Source organism: Dysidea avara, chromosome 9 (assembly GCF_963678975.1).
Source record: "Dysidea avara chromosome 9, odDysAvar1.4, whole genome shotgun sequence".
Lineage (NCBI taxonomy): Eukaryota > Metazoa > Porifera > Demospongiae > Dictyoceratida > Dysideidae > Dysidea > Dysidea avara.
The window spans coordinates 27,045,195-27,063,984 of NC_089280.1; the positions used below are offsets into that span (position 1 = coordinate 27,045,195).

At 39.9% G+C, this 18,790-nt stretch overlaps 6 protein-coding genes and 1 long non-coding RNA gene across 9 annotated transcripts; 5 read left to right on the plus strand and 2 right to left on the minus strand.

Annotated features, from left to right (window-relative positions):
* Positions 1–122: 122 nt before the first annotated feature.
* LOC136266076 (uncharacterized) lies at positions 123–991 on the minus strand. Its single transcript, XM_066061039.1, has 3 exons — positions 935–991; positions 472–878; positions 123–421 (listed from the first exon to the last, which is right to left on the minus strand). Exons 2-3 carry the CDS (start codon positions 858–860, stop codon positions 271–273), a joined length of 540 nt encoding a protein of 179 aa, XP_065917111.1. The 5' UTR covers positions 861–878; positions 935–991; the 3' UTR covers positions 123–270.
* On the plus strand, positions 949–3,640 carry LOC136266077 (endothelial differentiation-related factor 1-like). Its single transcript, XM_066061040.1, has 6 exons — positions 949–1,081; positions 1,171–1,222; positions 3,094–3,171; positions 3,223–3,305; positions 3,360–3,453; positions 3,509–3,640. Exons 1-6 carry the CDS (start codon positions 1,004–1,006, stop codon positions 3,562–3,564), a joined length of 441 nt encoding a protein of 146 aa, XP_065917112.1. The 5' UTR covers positions 949–1,003; the 3' UTR covers positions 3,565–3,640.
* A 188-nt stretch (positions 3,641–3,828) lies between these two features.
* On the minus strand, positions 3,829–9,754 carry LOC136266078 (U6 snRNA-associated Sm-like protein LSm2). The gene is made up of 5 exons (XM_066061042.1): positions 9,670–9,754; positions 6,166–6,233; positions 4,367–4,397; positions 4,260–4,319; positions 3,829–4,059 (listed from the first exon to the last, which is right to left on the minus strand). The coding sequence occupies exons 1-5, from the start codon at positions 9,673–9,675 to the stop codon at positions 3,934–3,936; spliced, it is 291 nt and encodes a 96-aa protein (XP_065917114.1). The 5' UTR covers positions 9,676–9,754; the 3' UTR covers positions 3,829–3,933.
* On the plus strand, positions 4,583–6,169 carry LOC136266070 (polyubiquitin). The gene has a single exon (XM_066061032.1). The coding sequence runs from the start codon at positions 4,690–4,692 to the stop codon at positions 6,061–6,063; it is 1,374 nt and encodes a 457-aa protein (XP_065917104.1). The 5' UTR covers positions 4,583–4,689; the 3' UTR covers positions 6,064–6,169.
* Positions 9,686–14,746, plus strand: LOC136266075 (proteasome subunit beta type-1-like). Its single transcript, XM_066061038.1, has 7 exons — positions 9,686–9,810; positions 9,867–9,974; positions 10,021–10,102; positions 13,904–13,935; positions 14,130–14,227; positions 14,299–14,405; positions 14,489–14,746. Exons 1-7 carry the CDS (start codon positions 9,719–9,721, stop codon positions 14,672–14,674), a joined length of 705 nt encoding a protein of 234 aa, XP_065917110.1. The 5' UTR covers positions 9,686–9,718; the 3' UTR covers positions 14,675–14,746.
* On the plus strand, positions 14,740–18,075 carry LOC136266073 (acyl-CoA-binding domain-containing protein 6-like). Of its 3 annotated transcripts, none has more exons than XM_066061036.1 (8): positions 14,740–14,774; positions 14,826–15,041; positions 15,090–15,154; positions 15,208–15,340; positions 15,386–15,559; positions 15,610–15,699; positions 15,749–15,779; positions 17,864–18,075. In XM_066061036.1, exons 2-8 carry the CDS (start codon positions 14,910–14,912, stop codon positions 18,007–18,009), a joined length of 771 nt encoding a protein of 256 aa, XP_065917108.1. In that variant the 5' UTR covers positions 14,740–14,774; positions 14,826–14,909; the 3' UTR covers positions 18,010–18,075. The 3 variants fall into 3 exon arrangements, with proteins under 3 accessions (XP_065917108.1, XP_065917107.1, XP_065917109.1); XM_066061037.1 differs by having other exon boundaries at positions 14,749–14,769; XM_066061035.1 differs by having other exon boundaries at positions 14,742–15,041.
* LOC136266079 (uncharacterized) lies at positions 15,786–16,613 on the plus strand. Its single transcript, XR_010705902.1, has 2 exons — positions 15,786–16,372; positions 16,430–16,613. It is a non-coding gene; the product is annotated as an uncharacterized lncRNA (long non-coding RNA).
* Positions 18,076–18,790: the final 715 nt, after the last annotated feature.

Sequence of the window (18,790 nt, forward strand, 5' to 3'; positions counted from 1 at the left end):
GTGACTTATCAATGCATTTCATCCAGACATTATAATAATCAAACAAACCAAAATTGGTGACTTCATTAGGAGACCATAAGCAGCTTGATCTTGATATCACTGCAGCATAACATTTAGGAAACTGTGATGACTGAAGCCAAAATTTGTAATCTTACGCAATATTTACCCTACATCAGTACTATTCACTATCATTACTAGATCTGTCAGTGGTTTAGCAACCCACAGGATTGCAATCTCTGTGCTTCAATTGTCAGATGTATATCTTGAACATCAGTCTGTTTTAGTGTCTGATGAAATACTCTTTACAATTTCAGCTAATTTATCTTTGCCTATCAAATCTTCACCAGTTATTTCAATATCATCACTACCAAATAACTTCTTTACCGTTTCACCTTTCTCAGCTAAGATGTCTTCAATGTTCCTATGGTAACATACAGTACATGCTCATTGCTAATGGGGTGAGGTGCTAACCTTTTCCCATCCCCAAACCAGTCCAAATTATCTGCAATAAGATGGAGGTTTTCACAGCCTGGACACCGTACGATCACCACTCCATTGTAGTAAGCCTGTTTAGATATCTTCTTTGAGGCTCGTGTGTCGCACACATTACAAGTGAATATGATCTGAAAGTGTCCAGATATATGTTCTGAGCTGTGGGGTTGTATCTTGGGCTCTGAATCATTGTCTTTTGTGCAGTAACTTCTGGTGAGAATATGATAAAATCTGAGATGGTTGAAGCGTAGAGAGCATGCAGGAGTGCTATGGTCCCAATAGCGTACTGGACTGACTAACGACTTGGCAAGGTGATGCCTGACCTGTGAAAACTGACCATGGTGACGGTACAGCACACGTTGTAACATCGTTCACCAGTATATGCGCTGGTGAAATACAAATAATGAACACTAACGCATATGGAATTCGTATGGTGGCTTACCGTGCTGAGCTTGAAATATCGCTCGAAAATTAAAGAGTTATACTCCAAATAGTGCGCATCATTAACAATATGGCAGAGGCTGACTGGGATGAAGTGACTTACCTGAAGAAGAAGCCAGTCCGTGCTGCAGATGCAAAGGCACAAAAGGTACTCATTGTAGTATTGTTATAGTATAAGGCAACCCCATGGTCAACTGAGGTAGCATATACAGTCCATCATCTTATGTCACTCTATAGACGCTCAATGCAGCTCAGAGGAGGGGAGAAGAGATTGATACTTCCAAGAAATGTGAGTGGAGAAGTTGTTTGAGACTTTTCCTTGACAATTAGCCTATTGCATTTGTTTCTTTAGTGCACAGCTTTTTGGTTGTCCTAGGAAGCATTGATTTTTTGCCTTCTACTTACTCTTAGTGGTCACAGATGTGGTCTCGCGTGGCCAGACTGTGATCTCGCCACCTCTTTTTCTCTGTAACGTCATTGCAAGATAGGGTATGGTGAATTACTGTTGACAAAGTTGTGTTTGCAGATGAACAGTTACCATAGTTTCTTCCTGTTCCTGCAGGAAAATACTATGTAGCAACAGTATCGAATGCTCTGTCATGCCAACGTATGGATAGCTAATGAAATCAAATCCACCAAATTTCAATGGAAATTCACAACTTTGTCAATGGTGATTCACCAGACCCTATCTTGCTGACCAAAGAAAAATAGTATCAGATGAAGTATAGTAGCTATATTGGACTACTGCTGTGTCCATAGTTATGATGATCAATTGTTAACACTCATTAACTTCTATAACTTTAATAAACACCTCTGGTCTGATTTCATCATTGGTGAATCAGAAATCCTTCAATCCATTTCTACCAACACACTTTTCTTGTATTAATTTCCCCTCTCTGCAATGTGAACTCCAAACTGTATAGCTGGAAATTTTCGAGGGATGAAACTTTCGCGAATTTCATGTGTGATGATAGCTTCATGAAAATATAATCATGAAATGTTTCAGTTTACACACATAGCTATCACCTGCTTTCTAGACTTTCGTGAACTTAAAAATGTGAAAATTGTATTTTGCACAGTTTCGCTAAAGTTTCATCCCTCGAAAATTTCCCACTATACGGTAGCCTACAGTGATGATGATGCAATACTTCTATAATTGTTACTTAGTATATTTCTGCATTACCAATGATGTCATTAATTAACATGATAGTCATGTATTGACTTTTAGTTAATGTGATTTGGTGACATCATACAGTTCACCCATACATTTATGATTTGATGCTTGTTAGGCGTTACCAACCACTATACTATACCTTGTGTTAAATATTGTCTACATAAGACCATATGAGAGTAGGAGGATATGCTCTTACTTGTTGGATAGGATATATTATTGCCTACAAAATACACATGGAGGGCAAACAGAATCATCATTGGCATGCTGGTATATCATGTTTCTGTTGTGTGCTTGTAAGTTATGTATGTGTGTAGCCAGGGAAGAATGACTATGCAAACTGGCTTGGGTTTACATTATAAATTGAATCTATATAGAATTTTCCAATTTGGATCTAAACTAACACTGTGTATCTTTTTTCCTAGGTGTTAATCCATTCATGCTATCCTGGGTTGGGTTATTTAACTCATGTCAGTCCTTGTTCACACTACTGTACTAAGTACCATGCACCAGGTACAGGGTGGTAATGGTTAAAGTGGTGGTGACAGTCCTTGCTTATTCAATTGCTGTATGGTGTCAGGTTATCTGATTCATGCAATATTATTTTCTATTCGGCGTCAGTTTGGACCAATGCATGTATTTGAGCCTAGCTTTCTAGTGTAGATTTCCATGGTAGAAATCAGGTTACCATTTACATATACCCACCCATGGATACTGTGTACTCCATACATGGCCAGGGTTGGTCACAGATCCCACTGAGTGTGTCCTTCAAATTTGGTGTCAACAGGCTGGTACTGTTTGTTTAAATTACTAAACTATGTATCCACTTGGTGAGAGAGGTAGACGTACATGGATCTGAAGATGGTGTTTACAGCATTTGGAGTGCTTGTATTATAGGAGCTTGAGATCAAAAATCATGATTATACATGGGTGTTTAAATAATTACAAATAACACACCAATGCAATTCTATTATGTTGTTACATTTCAGTTGCTGCTGCAACTAATAAACAAAAATCTGCGGCCAAAGACACAGCAAAACTCGACAGAGAGACTGAAGAGTTAAAACGTGAGTCAACCAATAATACCAGGACTGTTTAAGCAGCACCACCACCTTCAGATGAAAAGGTTACAATGGAGTTTAGTAAAGCCCTACAACAAGCCAGGCTAGCAAAAGGGTTGACACAAAAAGAATTAGCAACTGTGAGTGACTGTAAACACATCAGGGGTGTTGACAACTGGTTACTTTGTACATAGAGAATTAATGAGAAGCCTCAAGTTGTTAATGAGTATGAAGCAGGGAAGGCAATTCCTAACCAACAAATCATATCCAAGTTGGAAAGAGCTGTTGGTAAGTCATTGTATGTGGCCACAGTGTAGTATATGATATGTTCAATTACCCTCAGGTGTTCGGTTGAGAGGTAAAGATATGGGAACTCCGCTGGGTGGAAAATCAAAATGACTTTTATACATCGAAACATGCATACCGAAGAAACTACAATTGTGTGATGTTTAAAATGATGTCTCATTCACAAGGGTGTCTTGTAAATACTGGGGCTATAGTAAAGCTTATTCAAAGAAACCTTTTATTGTTGTTTCATGCTCCCCACAAGTGGGACCTTCCACCACAACCCCCACAGTTAGGTGGGTTATGTCTACAGCTGTCATGAACAGGATGAGCTGGGGTAGTCACCATTCTGTAAGTGAAGTCCTTGCCTAAAATGGCTTAAGTAGTGATGATGGGATTTCCTTCCTCTTCCCTTCACTTGTAATGACTATTACATGAAAGTAAACAAATTATTTAAGCATAATGATGGAGAGTTGGTAATGGTCATTGTTTTCCTTGTTGCGCCTCCTTTCTGGTGGCATCTTGAAGTAGTGCAGTATCTACGTCTTCAGCTGGTAACTGTACATATCTGATGACTGATCCTCTGATGAAACAGTTCTTCACAGACAGCTAGAAGTGGTGTAATGAAAATAATAAAATATTTGTGAAGCAATTTCCTTTTAGAAAAACATAACACAATTTCCTGCATGTCTTATGTTGAGGGTTTCCAATTGTAGTGGTTTTTAAGCCCTATTGGAGCATGTGATTTTTGAATGTGTTAAGAAGCCATATTGTGGACAGAATCAGGTGACAAACATACACACACATACCATATGGGGATACTTGTCAGGGTCAGGTACTGATATGTCATTGAGCTTGATGTTTAAGAACTAGAAGAGAACAAGTAAACATGTTATTTCATACCAGTGTGTGTTACCTGGTCCACAGAATGTAAGGTACCACAAATGCTGTAGAAATGGAGAAAAAAACATAAGAATGTTTTAGTAGAAATGAAATAATTACGTACAGGTAATTACAGACAATGACATCAGCTGCATATTATTTTCGCGCATATCCATATATGAATGTGACCGTTACTAGTAATAGTAACAAGCGTAGGGCGGGCCCATTACTTGTTACTATTTACAGTAACACGAGGCGCCATAAAAAACGAAGCGCGAACTAACAGCGTCATTCAACAACCCGCTCAAGCTTAGAGAAGTTTATTACTCGTTTCGCTGTACAAACCGATATCCCAAGATGCAAATCTTTGTGAAGACCCTTACCGGAAAGACCATCACCCTTGAAGTCGAGGCCAGCGACACCATTGAGAACGTGAAGGCCAAGATCCAAGACAAGGAAGGAATCCCGCCCGACCAACAACGTCTTATTTTCGCCGGAAAACAACTGGAAGATGGGCGCACTCTCAGCGACTACAACATTCAGAAGGAGTCCACCCTCCACCTTGTACTTCGCCTGCGTGGTGGAATGCAAATCTTCGTCAAAACCCTTACCGGAAAGACCATCACCCTGGAAGTAGAGGCCAGCGATACCATTGAGAACGTGAAAGCTAAAATCCAAGACAAAGAAGGAATCCCACCTGATCAACAACGACTGATTTTCGCTGGCAAGCAACTGGAAGATGGCCGTACCTTGAGCGACTACAACATCCAAAAGGAATCTACCCTCCACCTTGTTTTGCGTCTGCGTGGTGGTATGCAGATTTTTGTGAAGACCCTGACTGGAAAGACCATCACCCTGGAAGTTGAGGCCAGTGACACTATTGAGAATGTCAAGGCTAAGATCCAAGACAAGGAAGGAATCCCACCTGACCAACAACGACTGATCTTTGCGGGAAAACAACTAGAAGATGGCCGTACCTTGAGTGACTACAACATTCAGAAGGAATCCACCCTTCACCTTGTGCTTCGTCTGCGAGGTGGCATGCAAATCTTTGTGAAAACCCTTACCGGAAAGACCATCACCCTTGAAGTTGAGGCCAGCGACACCATTGAGAATGTGAAAGCTAAGATCCAAGACAAAGAGGGAATCCCACCTGACCAGCAGCGATTGATCTTTGCTGGAAAGCAATTGGAAGATGGCCGTACCTTGAGTGACTACAACATCCAAAAGGAATCTACCCTCCACCTTGTGCTTCGTCTGCGTGGTGGTATGCAGATTTTTGTGAAAACCCTTACCGGAAAGACCATCACCCTGGAAGTTGAGGCCAGCGACACTATTGAGAATGTGAAGGCTAAGATCCAGGACAAAGAAGGAATCCCACCTGACCAACAGCGACTGATCTTTGCTGGCAAGCAACTGGAAGATGGCCGTACCTTGAGCGACTACAACATCCAAAAGGAATCTACCCTCCACCTTGTCTTGCGTCTGCGTGGTGGTATGCAGATTTTCGTGAAAACCCTGACTGGAAAGACCATCACCCTGGAAGTTGAGGCCAGCGACACCATTGAGAACGTAAAAGCTAAGATCCAGGATAAAGAAGGAATACCACCTGATCAGCAGCGACTGATTTTTGCTGGCAAGCAGCTTGAAGATGGCCGTACCTTGAGCGACTACAACATCCAAAAAGAGTCAACTCTTCACCTCGTACTTCGTTTACGTGGTGGCATGTAAAAAACTGGAAACTGTAGGCCTGAACTGGAATTTGACTTAGAAACATTAACTTGTAGTATGTGTATTGTTTGTATTGCACATGGTCTTTAATAAAATGATTACCTGAGATCATTTTTCAGTTCAACAATCACTTCTTTACCAACTAGCGACTTGAAAAATGAGTAGAACAGCTGTAAGAAAATAGCACGGAATATCATTGAGTAGGAGAACTACATATCGTAAAGGTGCAGAAATGGTTAAATGTGACTACTTGCATCCCCTGAAAAAATCAACATTGGCCCCTCCACACACTATGAGGCAAATTACACTATACTTGACTCACTGATTGTGAAAGTTGCATGCACTCTGTTGTTGCAACACCTACCCCATCATTGTCTATGTCTACCATTACTAGACAACTGTGGTGAACTGAAATACTCTAGGGTATTGGCTGAGTCATTGTTATTGGTGTTACACCCTCAAGGTCATCATAACAATAACATGGTAGCAAATGTATTTTCACTATTTTGCAATAATATACCTCTTAATAACAGACATACTACAAAACACCATTTTGCATTCTAATCTTGAGATTGAGCTCAAGAGGTTTGGTAAGACTAGGTAGATAAATTACGTTTCCCATCCTACCGTATAGGGGGAGGTTGAGTCTTTACAACATATTAGTCCATTGCTCAAGCAATTTTGAGTGAAAGGCAATTTTATTTGGGGTGCATAGCATTTACTCAGTGGTTATTCATATATCATTTGTCAAACCTCTTGGCTCAGCAAGTCTGGAGAAACTTAGAACTACTCCATATAGCTATCATGGATTTAGCACTTTTATGGCTCCCACATAGGAAATGTATGGTGTAAATTTTGATTGGCCCTTATTTGAATGAAAGATTTTTAGCGGGTCAAGCAGTGCTGCAAATTTCGAGATCATGTGTAATTGCATCCATGAGTTATTAAATGTTTTAATGGATCCAGCTCAACATGTACATACTATAACCTACTCATGTCATTATAGTATTGGGCCTGAAGGAATGGTTGCATTGTAATTTTGCTGTGGCCAAGAAGTTGGACTGCTGTCCCCAGACTAACAAGCAGCTACAGCATATGATCAGTACTTCCAGCAATCCACTAATGTGCACATGACAAGCTGACACAACATGACATCAATCCAGACACATCGTGACATCATGATCTGATGATATGGGCCCTCATCAGCACTAGCGGGCTCAATACTCGAATTTCTTGGGCCTGGAAGTGTGATCTAGCTGAAACATTGGCTGGCCAATCAAAATCAAGGAGTTGCATAATCGTTTTATAAAAAAATAGCGAAAAACCATTCGAAAACGGCTAGGAATAAAGTAAAACTCCACAAAAGGGCAATTTACTAGACGCAATCTCTTCATTACCATACATCATATAAGTAGAGGATAGTGTTTCATTACTGGTGAAACATCGAGTTACTACTCTTCGGTTTTATAAGGTGAGATTGGAAGACACAACTTGATTACAAACCTCCTGAACAACCTAGGTGAATACTTAAATAGTCTGCTTTTTCATCAGCTTTGAATACATTCCTGCGATTACGCAGCTCATTGATTCTGATTGGCCAGCCAATATTTTGGGTGGATAGCACTTCCAGGCTCACAAAACTCAAGCATTATCACCAGATGGTGTTTGCGCATTAGCGCGAGTCCAGGCTGGGCACAAGACTACATCAGCACATGGTCTCATAGTATGAAGCATCATAGCATAAGGAATGGCATGGACATATAGTGGCAATGAGTGTGTATGCAATGTTATGTCATTTTGGTTCAATGCCGACTAATTTCATTAATAAAAGCTTACTCCAGAGTCCCACCAATCCTATGGTAACTCAACTTTGTACTATGAGACCATGTAGGGCCCATATCATCAGATCATGATGTCATGATGTGTCTGCATTGATGTCATGTTGTGTCAGCTTGTCATGTGCACATTAGTGGATTGCTGGAAGTACTGATCTTATGCCGTAGCTGCTTGTTCATGCAATGGTAGTCTGGGGACAGTGGTCCAACTTCTTGGCCACAGCAAAATTACAGTGCAAACTCATATTTAAAATGAGCAAACGTCCCAAAACTATAATGGTGGTTTTATTGTAAGCTTGAATGGCATGAACAGGTTAACAAAAGCCTACTGGAGAGCAATAAGCGAGTATATGGAATAGTTCCAAGTTCCTCCAGACTTGCTGGGCCAAGAGGTTTGCCAAATGTCATCATTGACTATGAGTAATTACTGAGTAAATGCTATCAACTGATGCAGTAATGCTATACTATGATATCTTAATAGATGAGCCTGTATTAATGTACACACACACAATTAACCTGTATGGTAGATCTAGGTCCTAATTACCACACTGGAGGAGGGGATTTTAATTTGTAATCTCTATAGTTGATAAGGTCCAATAGCCTGGGGAGATAGGGGACGTACTGTTGGTAGAATTGTGACTAAGTGCGTTGCCTTGACCATCAAAATTTCACCTTGACCTGTGACTTATAGCTTTTTCTAGTATGCTATGAATTTCAAGTCTCTTGCACTTGACGGACAGTGGTTGCAGGCCTACCCACAGCAAGCGCCTTTGTGCATGTTTTATATTGTGTCATGGTTACCTCATGGCCACCAATTGTAGATTCCTTGTTTCCTGTCACCCACCGAATGGTAGTTTTAGAGCCGCATGCAAATTTATTATTGCATTTGATAGTCACGAGATCTAATAATTTTTGTTTTACAAGTGTGGGCACATGGTGTATTATTGGAAAGGTAGTGAGTTTCTAATGTTGTTTAGTGCCAAAAAGCATGGATAAATACGTAGTTTGAATCCATTCCAGGATTACAAGCAGCGGATCTCTTCAAGTAGAGATTAATGAACAGCTACACTGTAGGAGTCCCACTCATCTGACAATCTGTTACTACTATATGTGTGTGAAACATATGGAAAATTTGTACTATTACAGTCGATGGGGTAAATTAGTGTTATAACCACAAGCCCCAGCCAGCAAACTCTACTTGATAAAAGCCTTCAAGATTTGGTGGCTGCATGCTCAGAGAAAATAAGGGGTCTGCAATGCTTTGTATCTAACTTTCTATGAGATTTGAATCTTGATGAATCCCAGTGAAATCACAACAAATCTTACATCTCTACTAAATCTGACAGAAAAGGCAATTAGGAGATAATGGATTCCCTTTGATATTGAATAATAGATTATAACAATAATAAATAATAACCGCCCGCCTGCATGGTATTTTTTGCCTGACTAGGACGGGAAACAAGCAATTTATAATTGTCAACATTGCTATCAAAATCCCTTTGTTTAGTAAGAAACACCACATATACAACAAGACCTCTTCAACCATTCCGACTTGTAACAATACTGTACAGACTGTGCTGTGTAACATACATGATGAATATGGCTGCATATAAGCAAGAGTTTTATATTATGAACTCTTGATATATATATATAAAGTGAATGCCTGTAGATTTATACAACTGGGATGTATGGGTCTAGCTGTCTATATAGCTACAAAAGCTGATTACTACTACTTTGCTTATTAAGTAGCACAACACAATACAAGACTTACTGGCATTTCTCTGAATCTGTTCGCTTCGTCTGCAGCTTACTTCTATCTAATGCCCACCGTTGGTTTGCACGTGAGACGCGACTCAGCAATGGAGGCCACGATACAGAGACAAGGCTTTAACCCTTACTCGTGGAATGGAGGGTAGGAGGACAGTATATGAGTGTTGTCCGATTGTGAATTATTTCTGGTTAATTTAGCACAATATTGGCAATTGCTGGAAATGATTTTTCTGTGATTGGCTCAGACTTGAGACTCAGTGAAGGCTACTCCATTCATACTCGAGAGTGTCCAAAGACATACGAGCTGTAAGGAGTGCAGTAATTGTGTGTATTGTATGATTGGTGTTACTAGGAGTGACAATGTTGTGCTCGGCTGTTGTGGGTTTCATGGTGATGTCTTAATGTTGACAAAGAACATCTCATCAAGAATGAAGGTGTGTGTGTGTGTGTGTGTGTGTGTGTGTGTGTGTGTGTGTGTGTGTGTGTGTGTGTGTGTGTGTGTGTGTGTGTGTGTGTGTGTGTGTGTGTGTGTGTGTGTGTGTGTGTGTGTGTGTGTATTAAAATAAGAGTTGGCTTGTTCAGTGTGGAGATGTGTCGCTAGCAGTTACTACTGAACATCTTATTCTTTGAGTACATGAGACAGATATGAGTCACAAAACTTTTTTTGCTTGTTGAAGATACAATTCAGCTCATAATATCTCAGTATAAGCAAGTGCATATTGTAATAAACTTTTTTCTGGGATGTACACATTCTATTGCTACAAGCCATATTGGTAGGAGTCAGTATCTATACAGTACATCTTTTACCTTCAGGACTCGTCTCTTTGTTATAGCCCACCTCGGTTTTCATTGCGTCATTCTAACACCTCCTCAGACGTTTATACTTCGAAGATGCTAGTTTGGAGTGTCTTACTGTTTTAGAAAATGGTTTGCCAACAGTGAAAAGGACAACGTACTGTAACTATGCCTTGCGCCATTGCTAGTGATGATGTCATGTACAAGGCTGCTTGGGAAGGCTAATTCACCTTCATCTCAAGTCTTAGTCGCTGAAACAGCACTTTTATTGGTGATACACACTGCTGTCAACAAGAATTGCATCAGTTTGAGTAAAAGAAATCTGAAAAATTAACAACAGTAGCTAAGCTACTGTAAGATTGTATCGTGATTGATGTAGCTATCAGACGCTTGACTAGATGCTGGAGTGTCCTCGCAACTATTCAAGGCAAGTCTATGCCACGAGGGAGAATCAATGGATTGGCGTCACCGTGTAGCTAAAAGTAAAAGTGGAGGAAAATTACTGTTTAATGGTGCTGGCTTCTGGAATGTTGTGTGGCAACGCAGCCCATTTCTAGGAAAGTAAGACACCAATACCTGCCTTGGCACTCCAGTTAACCCTCCAGCACCGGAATAGGGTGGTGAAGAACATGATGGTTTGGTTGTGCCATTGTTTTGCTGACAATATTTCAGCGGTTAACAATAAATCAGATCTTGGTGTGGATAACTAATTAACTAATGTGGTTAGCTACAAGTCTCTTAGTACTAAGAGACTTGTGGTGGAGTCTCTTTGTGAATAAGAAATTTCTATTTTAATCAAACTTCAAAGCATTGCTATCATACCATTTTCTAAATGCTAATCACATGCCACACCCATCACAACAGATCTGTTTCTCTGTTTTGCTGTACCTAAATACCACACTTTAGGCACATGGTACTGTCTTGTGTGAATCTGAATCAATGTATCTCCTTGAGATGAATCACCATCTTTGACAACAGATGCAAAACTTGCAGTGGCATCATCAATTCCTTTCTGTTGAATATTGTTCCTGGTTTTCCTGCCACTAGCCACAGCATGCTTCTTTTTCAATTGTTACTTTTCTCTGACTGCGTTCTTAATTTCTCTGTTAATTCTCTTTGCTCCTTTTTCTTTCTTAGCTTCAGTTTTCTCAACCTCTTTTTAGCATTTAAAGCTGCCTTGTGTTTACTGTTGTTTCTTGGTACAAGGCATGGCAAAACAAGAATCTCTGTTAGTGCATCATCACTGGACAATGTCAAGTTTTCCGAGTCTTTCCCTTTTTTGATGGCTTACCAGAGGTGAAGATGATGACTGTGCATTGTTGCTACACACTTCAGTTGGGTGATTAATTTTAAACCATGCTGTATAGTTTGTAAATTGTATCCCTCTTCATAATGCTTCTTACAAAGTTCAGCTTGTTCTGGTGAAAAAAAAAAGTTGTTCCATTATCAGAAGTTGAGAACCATCATGACTGTTCTCTGATAACAATTGCTGGAATGGTCTTGATGGTACAATCTGTCTGTCACCTCATTAGGATTTATGGGATAAATTCCAATCCAGACATGATGTTCAAAAAGAGTGGCCAGGAGTCTACAGTGAGGGATGCTAATTTATCACTGGGTGATCACTCTTCAAGGGTGAGCAGCAAGATATTGCTACAAGTCTTTGATAAGTAGCTTGTAAATGACAAAGATGCAACAGAGGTGGAGAATGTGAGTAGTGTGTAATAACAGGCACCAGAAGATGGACACCATCGGATTGTGCTAATTTGATTAACTCAATTGACATGTGAGCTCCATGTCTATCCATGATCAGCAATGCTGGCCGAGTCGGTGGAATGCGTGCTAGAAAGAACTTCAAACCACTGCAAGAAAAGATCATCATTTATCTATCTATTATAACTACCGTTTGTGCTATTGCAACATCATGAAAATTAGCCGGAGGTGATAGTTTATGGGGAAATATCATCATCAGTGGCATCAGATGCAGAAACACATGTCAAATTAAAAAGGAGTGTTCCTTCTCAACTGCATATATATACACTTTGTCGTGAGCCCCTACTTTACCAGGCTTGTGGACCACAGTTTAATCACAGTTATAAATCTCCATGGGTTTGCATATCAGATTCAGTCGTCCATATGGTACCCATGTTTGCACACAGCACTCTACAAGAAGATAAAGGCAGAGGATAGCTTAGGATGCCATCAAACCGTGCACGGCCTGCCTTTTGATTTCTAATTGGATACTTCCGTTGGGTCACTTGGGTGGTGTCAAAGGCTAGGCACTTGGGTGGTGTCAAAGGCTAGGCACATAACTGTTTTGTGACTTAGCTAGGCCACACCCGATCTATGCAGTGTTCAGTAATATGCTAAACGTCTCTCCTCTTCTTCAGTAGTGGACCTGGCTTGCATCCAGGAACTACAGTACCATGAACACGCCTTCTTATTGTTTTAAATGGTACATTATAAAGTTTGTAGTCTCTCTAATTGTCATGCTGTTGATGTATATTACTTTTGTGGCAGCCTCCATGCTCACTTCACTCCATAGTTTTCTTTATCCATCAGCCATTATGACATGCAAGCAAGTGATCATTAATGTTATTTACCTGTTTGCACTTTCATTAACACATAGTCTCACAGGCGACCCTTTTGCTTACGGGGGTCTAGTCAAATAACTCAACAGTTGTGACTTGGTATCTCACATGATGAAATATCACCAGTTCTTTGTTCGGTAGATCTACTGTGTTTTGCGATGTTACAGCAGATACACATATAGTGTGACCAAGGCATGTGTGACATCATCCGTAATGAAGCACTAAACATACATGCAACACCACTTGACCAGACCCTAAGAGATTGGCACACAGGACTAGACTACCTTGCCTAGCAGTTGCCACTGACATTGATGCCTATCCAAGTAACCAGATAGAGAGCTTCTCTTCCTTCCAAATCAAAACACAAACTGCAATCTATTCAAACCATCGAGCTTAGCATTAGAGTACTAGAATTGCATTCACATCAAATCAGGTGACTTGAGCAGGTATTTTGTTAACTAGTCAGTGTGTCACCATATATGCACACAGAGAAGATTGACGATGGTTACTCATAATACCATCTGACGTACAATACCAGCACCTACATACTCTGTGGTGACTGTGCTTATTACTATTATAGGGGAACTCTTTGTGGCACTTGATGTGGTTAAAAGAACAAAATTATCTCTAACCTCCATACTGTAAAAGACTAAGGACCAACTAATGGTCAATATCAGTGTAGTAGTGACATGTGCACTTACTGAGATGCCAATTATGTGGTAGTACAGTTGTTATGTGCTGTTTTGAGCTTTGCAACATAGTGTACTATAGAGATATGTCATACATATTTTTAATGTACAGCTGTGCTTGCGTTCAAATATAATTTATGTAGTGTATGTGTTATTTCAGATATTTGAGTACACTCATCACAAGAAAATGAGGTGGGTATTGTTACAGTGTAGTATGCCCTTTCTTAATCAAGTACTCCAAACTAAAGAACACATAGAAAACCTCCATGATAAGGTCAAAGACTACCAACAGATTTGAAAGAGACAAGCTTTTATATTAACGAAACAACCCTTATAGTGGTTCCACTGGAGGGTAGTTGTAGTAGTCATTTGTGTTCCACTTACAGTTGCAGTGCAGTAGCTCAAATGCTCTCCACCACTCTCTACTACAAGAGGTTCTTTCCTTACTACACTTACAACATTCTTGCTGGCTTGGACAATGAAGGTAACGCGCGCACACACACACACACACAGACGACATGTAATTTAGTTGATAGTGCTACTCAATTACTACAGGGAAGGGTTGTGTTTACAGTTTTGATCCTGTTGGCTCTTACGAACGAGAAACATATCGTGCTGGGGGATCATCAGCATCGATGTTACAACCTCTCCTGGATAATCAGGTATGTCTACTGTATGTAGCTTTGGTAGAGATGATTCAGTGAGTTTAGCAGCACAAGTTATACCACAATATGTTCACCATCAGATTGGATTCAAGAATCAGACTGGTGTTGACAAGGAACCCATTACTAGAGAGAAGGCAGTTAGTCTAATAAAAGATGTCTTCATATCAGCCGCAGAGAGGGACATTTACACTGGGGATGGGCTAAAGATTCACATCATATCAGCTGAAGGGATTGAAACTGAACTCATTCCACTAAGAAGGGACTAACACCTGTAATTAGGATTTATATAGTTTATTGTAAATATGTTTAGGTAATTCATCAAATACTATGATTGTTAATTTCGAGGTTTATAGCGTACGTGGTGAGGTACATGGCCAGGTAGCTGTGATATTTGATATGCATAGCACGTAACCACAGTTCCATTAGCAACATAAAACAGTCGTGTCGGGGTGAATAACTTAGCAAGCAGGCCGTTTGTCGCAGCTGCGTAGTGTTGCGGAGATGGCCGGACAATTGGAAGCGGTCAGTCAATTAGAAGAAGCATTCAGGCTGGCAGCTGATAGGATCTCTAAGAACAAAAAGTTGAAGGTAAACACGGAGGACAAGCTAAAGCTGTATAGCTACTTTAAGCAGGTGAGCATTATATAGGATTTGTTGATTTTTAGTACGGACAACTCGTAGGCTGAAAATGGAGCCTGCTCCACATCTCGACCACCATTCTATGATATCACTGGAAAAGTTAAATGGTTTGGAGAGCTATAATAGTTTGTACATTTTAGCTCAAAGCTGGTTTCCATAGGGATGCATGGAAGGCTCTTGGCTCCATTTCGAAGGAGGAGGCTATGATGCACTATGTACTGCTGGTAAACAAACTAGATCCTGACTGGAAGAACGAGGGTACTCTACAGCCCAGTGACCCTGAGCTAGTCACAGTGAGATAGTAGTGTAGTGTGAGCATGTGTAAAGTATTGGTGCAGACGTCTGAGGGTGGTGGAGGGTTATTCAGTGTTGGCGCAGCCGTGAGCACGATGAGTGACAAAGAGGACATACCAGACGACGAGAAGACCATCTTTGACTGGTGCAGGGAAGGCAACACAGACAAAGTCACGTTACTACTAAGGAACACAGATGTTAATATCAAGGATGAAAATGTTAGCATATATGTAATTCTCCTACCGGTCAACTTGTATTCTATTTGTAGCAAATGACCTTACTCCACTGGGCTTGTGATAGAGGTAGTGTTAAGATGGTGGAATTTCTCATCAAACATCAAGTATCCATCAATCAACAGGTAGCATTGTATGAGTTACTAGATGGTGTAAATAATACTGCCTTATTAGGACTGTGACAAACAGACTCCCCTGCACTATGGTATGTACTTTGTGTATTGTAAGTGTTGTGGGTTGTGAATGAAGGGAGGTTTAGTTTTCTTTGAAATGATGTCCATTTTTTTGAGGAATTTCTAATACATCTATACTTGTGGATACAGTGTCTTGTTACTGACAATAGCCATCCTGTTATGTAATAAAATGTCATCACAGAGTTTCCCATGAAAAAAATCTAAAGAATTGCATTTTTTTTAGTAATCCATTCCCAAGCATTAGGGTAGCAAAATGTTCCATCAATATTGTGGCCAGATCTGCAAAAAAAACCACATGTTAGTGCAAGCCTAATTTTAACACAGTGGGTGAAATGCTTACTGTCCAGCTGCAGCTGCAGTTTAGATTTTCCGTGAGCACCTGTGTTGTGATGAAGAAAGGTGCTAATATAGCCTCATATTCCGCAAAGCGAAAAGGACTTACAAAATCTTTGTTTTGTGTAAGTGAAGGATCGAGACACAAGATACGAGTTAACTCATATTCGTTGTGCAGTTCACTCTGACTATTTTCTCCTTCACCCTGGTCATAGGAAGGACCTTTCAGGCATAGCTTATTCAGCAATGGATTCACTGATCGCATGAATTTGTAAGTTATGGCTGTAAGTTCCTGTCAATCTTTATGTTAATTTTTGCCACTTTGTAGCACTGTTGCTTCTAAAGGGATTAGCTTCTAGAGCTGAAACTTCAGTTGACCATTTCTTTGGCTATCTAGATAAAGGGGAAAAAATTGAAGTTTGAAAGATGCTCAAACATGGGGTTCCAGTCATTTTTTGTGCGTGTAAATTATCATAATCCAAAAGTTGAAAAAAAGCTTATAATGTATATGATCTTTTAGTTGGCATAGTTTAGGTGTAAGTTGCTGTCTTGCTCAGCTGAGTTGTGCGTTTTCACAGAATACTGTTGCTATGCAACATTTCCCACACTGTAGCTCATTTTTTATACAGATCCAATTCTCGCTATTCTAGTAGTCCAAAGTTAGGTTTAGGGTTTGTGCTCAGCTTATCTTCTTTAATATAGGCTAGATCTTGTCTTACATACTCAAAAATTCAGGGGCTGGCAGCTAGTAGTGGTAGCACAGTGGATAGGACTCTGATGACTTATGAAAAGTAGTGAGATTGAGCTCAGAATTCTCCGCAACTTTGTTTTAGTTTTTTCTTCACATTTTATCCAATACCGCAAAAGCAGAAAATTTGATGGGAAAAAGTATTTGGCGAATTGAACAACTTGTCTAAATCAATTACTCTTACTCGCAGGGGGCCCGCGCTAATCATGCATGGACCACATTAAAGAATTTCATATGATGTCATGAATCTCAAGCGATAGTCATGGCAGCTTGAGTGATATACCATAGCTGCATCCAAGGCCAAGACCACAGGAGAGTTTGGTAGCCAGAAAAACACCTTGCAGGTACCTCTGGCCTGGATAGGAAAATTTTGAAGGTACAGACTACAGAGAAATGTCTGGCTGCAGCTGTGGGACCATAATCAAAAAGTAGTATAGCTATCTTCCAATGTTGGCTAGATCTTTGTCAGAATAAGCTTTGTAGGTTCTCCATGTTTTCTTTAGCCAGCCGGACATTTGGCAGATTTAAAATTTGACGATTTCAGTGAAAATTCATCAACTGCCAAATTTAATTCCCCATCAAGTTTTCTGCTTATATGGTATTAATGGAAAATTCATTCTGTCTGTGCATGAAATTGTAATGAATCCATAACATGAAACATTTTTCTACAAGTGTGTTTTTCGTGAAAGCATTTCATACCATCCTTTCACGTACTTAGAGATAAAAAGAATGATGTTACTATATTAATGCAAATGTAATCTCAGTTGAGATCACCAACTTGAGACTCTCTATGACTCACATATCAGGTGAGGTACAGGTGGGACTTTAGGTGTCCGTACATGCATAAGACATGGTACAGCCTCATGCAGGGTACTGAGAATATGCTTGCACTGACACAAAAGCAAAGTCTTTGGTTGTCATATACACAGTGAAATACCAAGCCACCAATGCATTACTCAAAGTGCTAGTAGACTAGTTAGGGTCATATGATTACATTTTCTTTACTGTTGCTAGCCTCATCATGTGGTCACAGTGATGTAGTGAAGCTACTGATAGCCAATAGTGCCGACACAACTCTTAAAGACATTGATGACAATGATGCATTATCTGTTGCTAGTGATGATGTTACTAGACTTGCATTCAGTCAAGATGTACACTAATAATTCATCAATTTTATATATGCAGTATGTGTGTTTCTTTAACTCGCACAATAAGCTAACCATGAACGAGAGCACTAGTATAAGCTACTTTATCAACAGCAGTGTATGAGGACCTAGCAATGATGTATGGCTCTCTATCATTTCAATTTTATAGATTAGGTACTGCTGGAGTGCTGGTATGGATCCCAGATTGAGTGACATACTCAAGTATGGCCATCTGATTTTACCTTGCTGTTACATTTTCCTAAATTTCTTTTATAAAATTCAGCATTCTGATGGCTTTGTTGGTAATACCATTAATGTGAGGTGCCCATGAAAGTGTATTGTCAAGAAGTACCCCTAGATATTTGTATGTGTTGTTAGATTGTATAGTCTAGTTGTTTAAGGTATAGGTAGTTACTATAGTGGTGAATGACCCGTTACAGTCCTGACAGTTTTCGAGATCAAGATACTCTAATAGAGCAGTCGGAGATTGAAATAACGAGCCAAGTCAATTAATAATCACCTCCCACCCGCATCAGTTTTAGTTCCATTGGGTGACGGGGAAACAAGCAATACAATGATGATGGCCTATAGTAAGAACACGAGAGGCCCTAGCTAATACAGTGCCTTGTGGGACACCAGATATAACTGAAACAATAATCAGATTCATTTCCATTTACCAGCACTCTCTGTTTGTCTTGTTAACCATTCAGAAATCCAGCAATGTATCTTGTCATCAATTCCATAATTTTTTAAACATTTGTTGGTGGGGAACAGTCTTTAGCAAAATCTAAAAAGA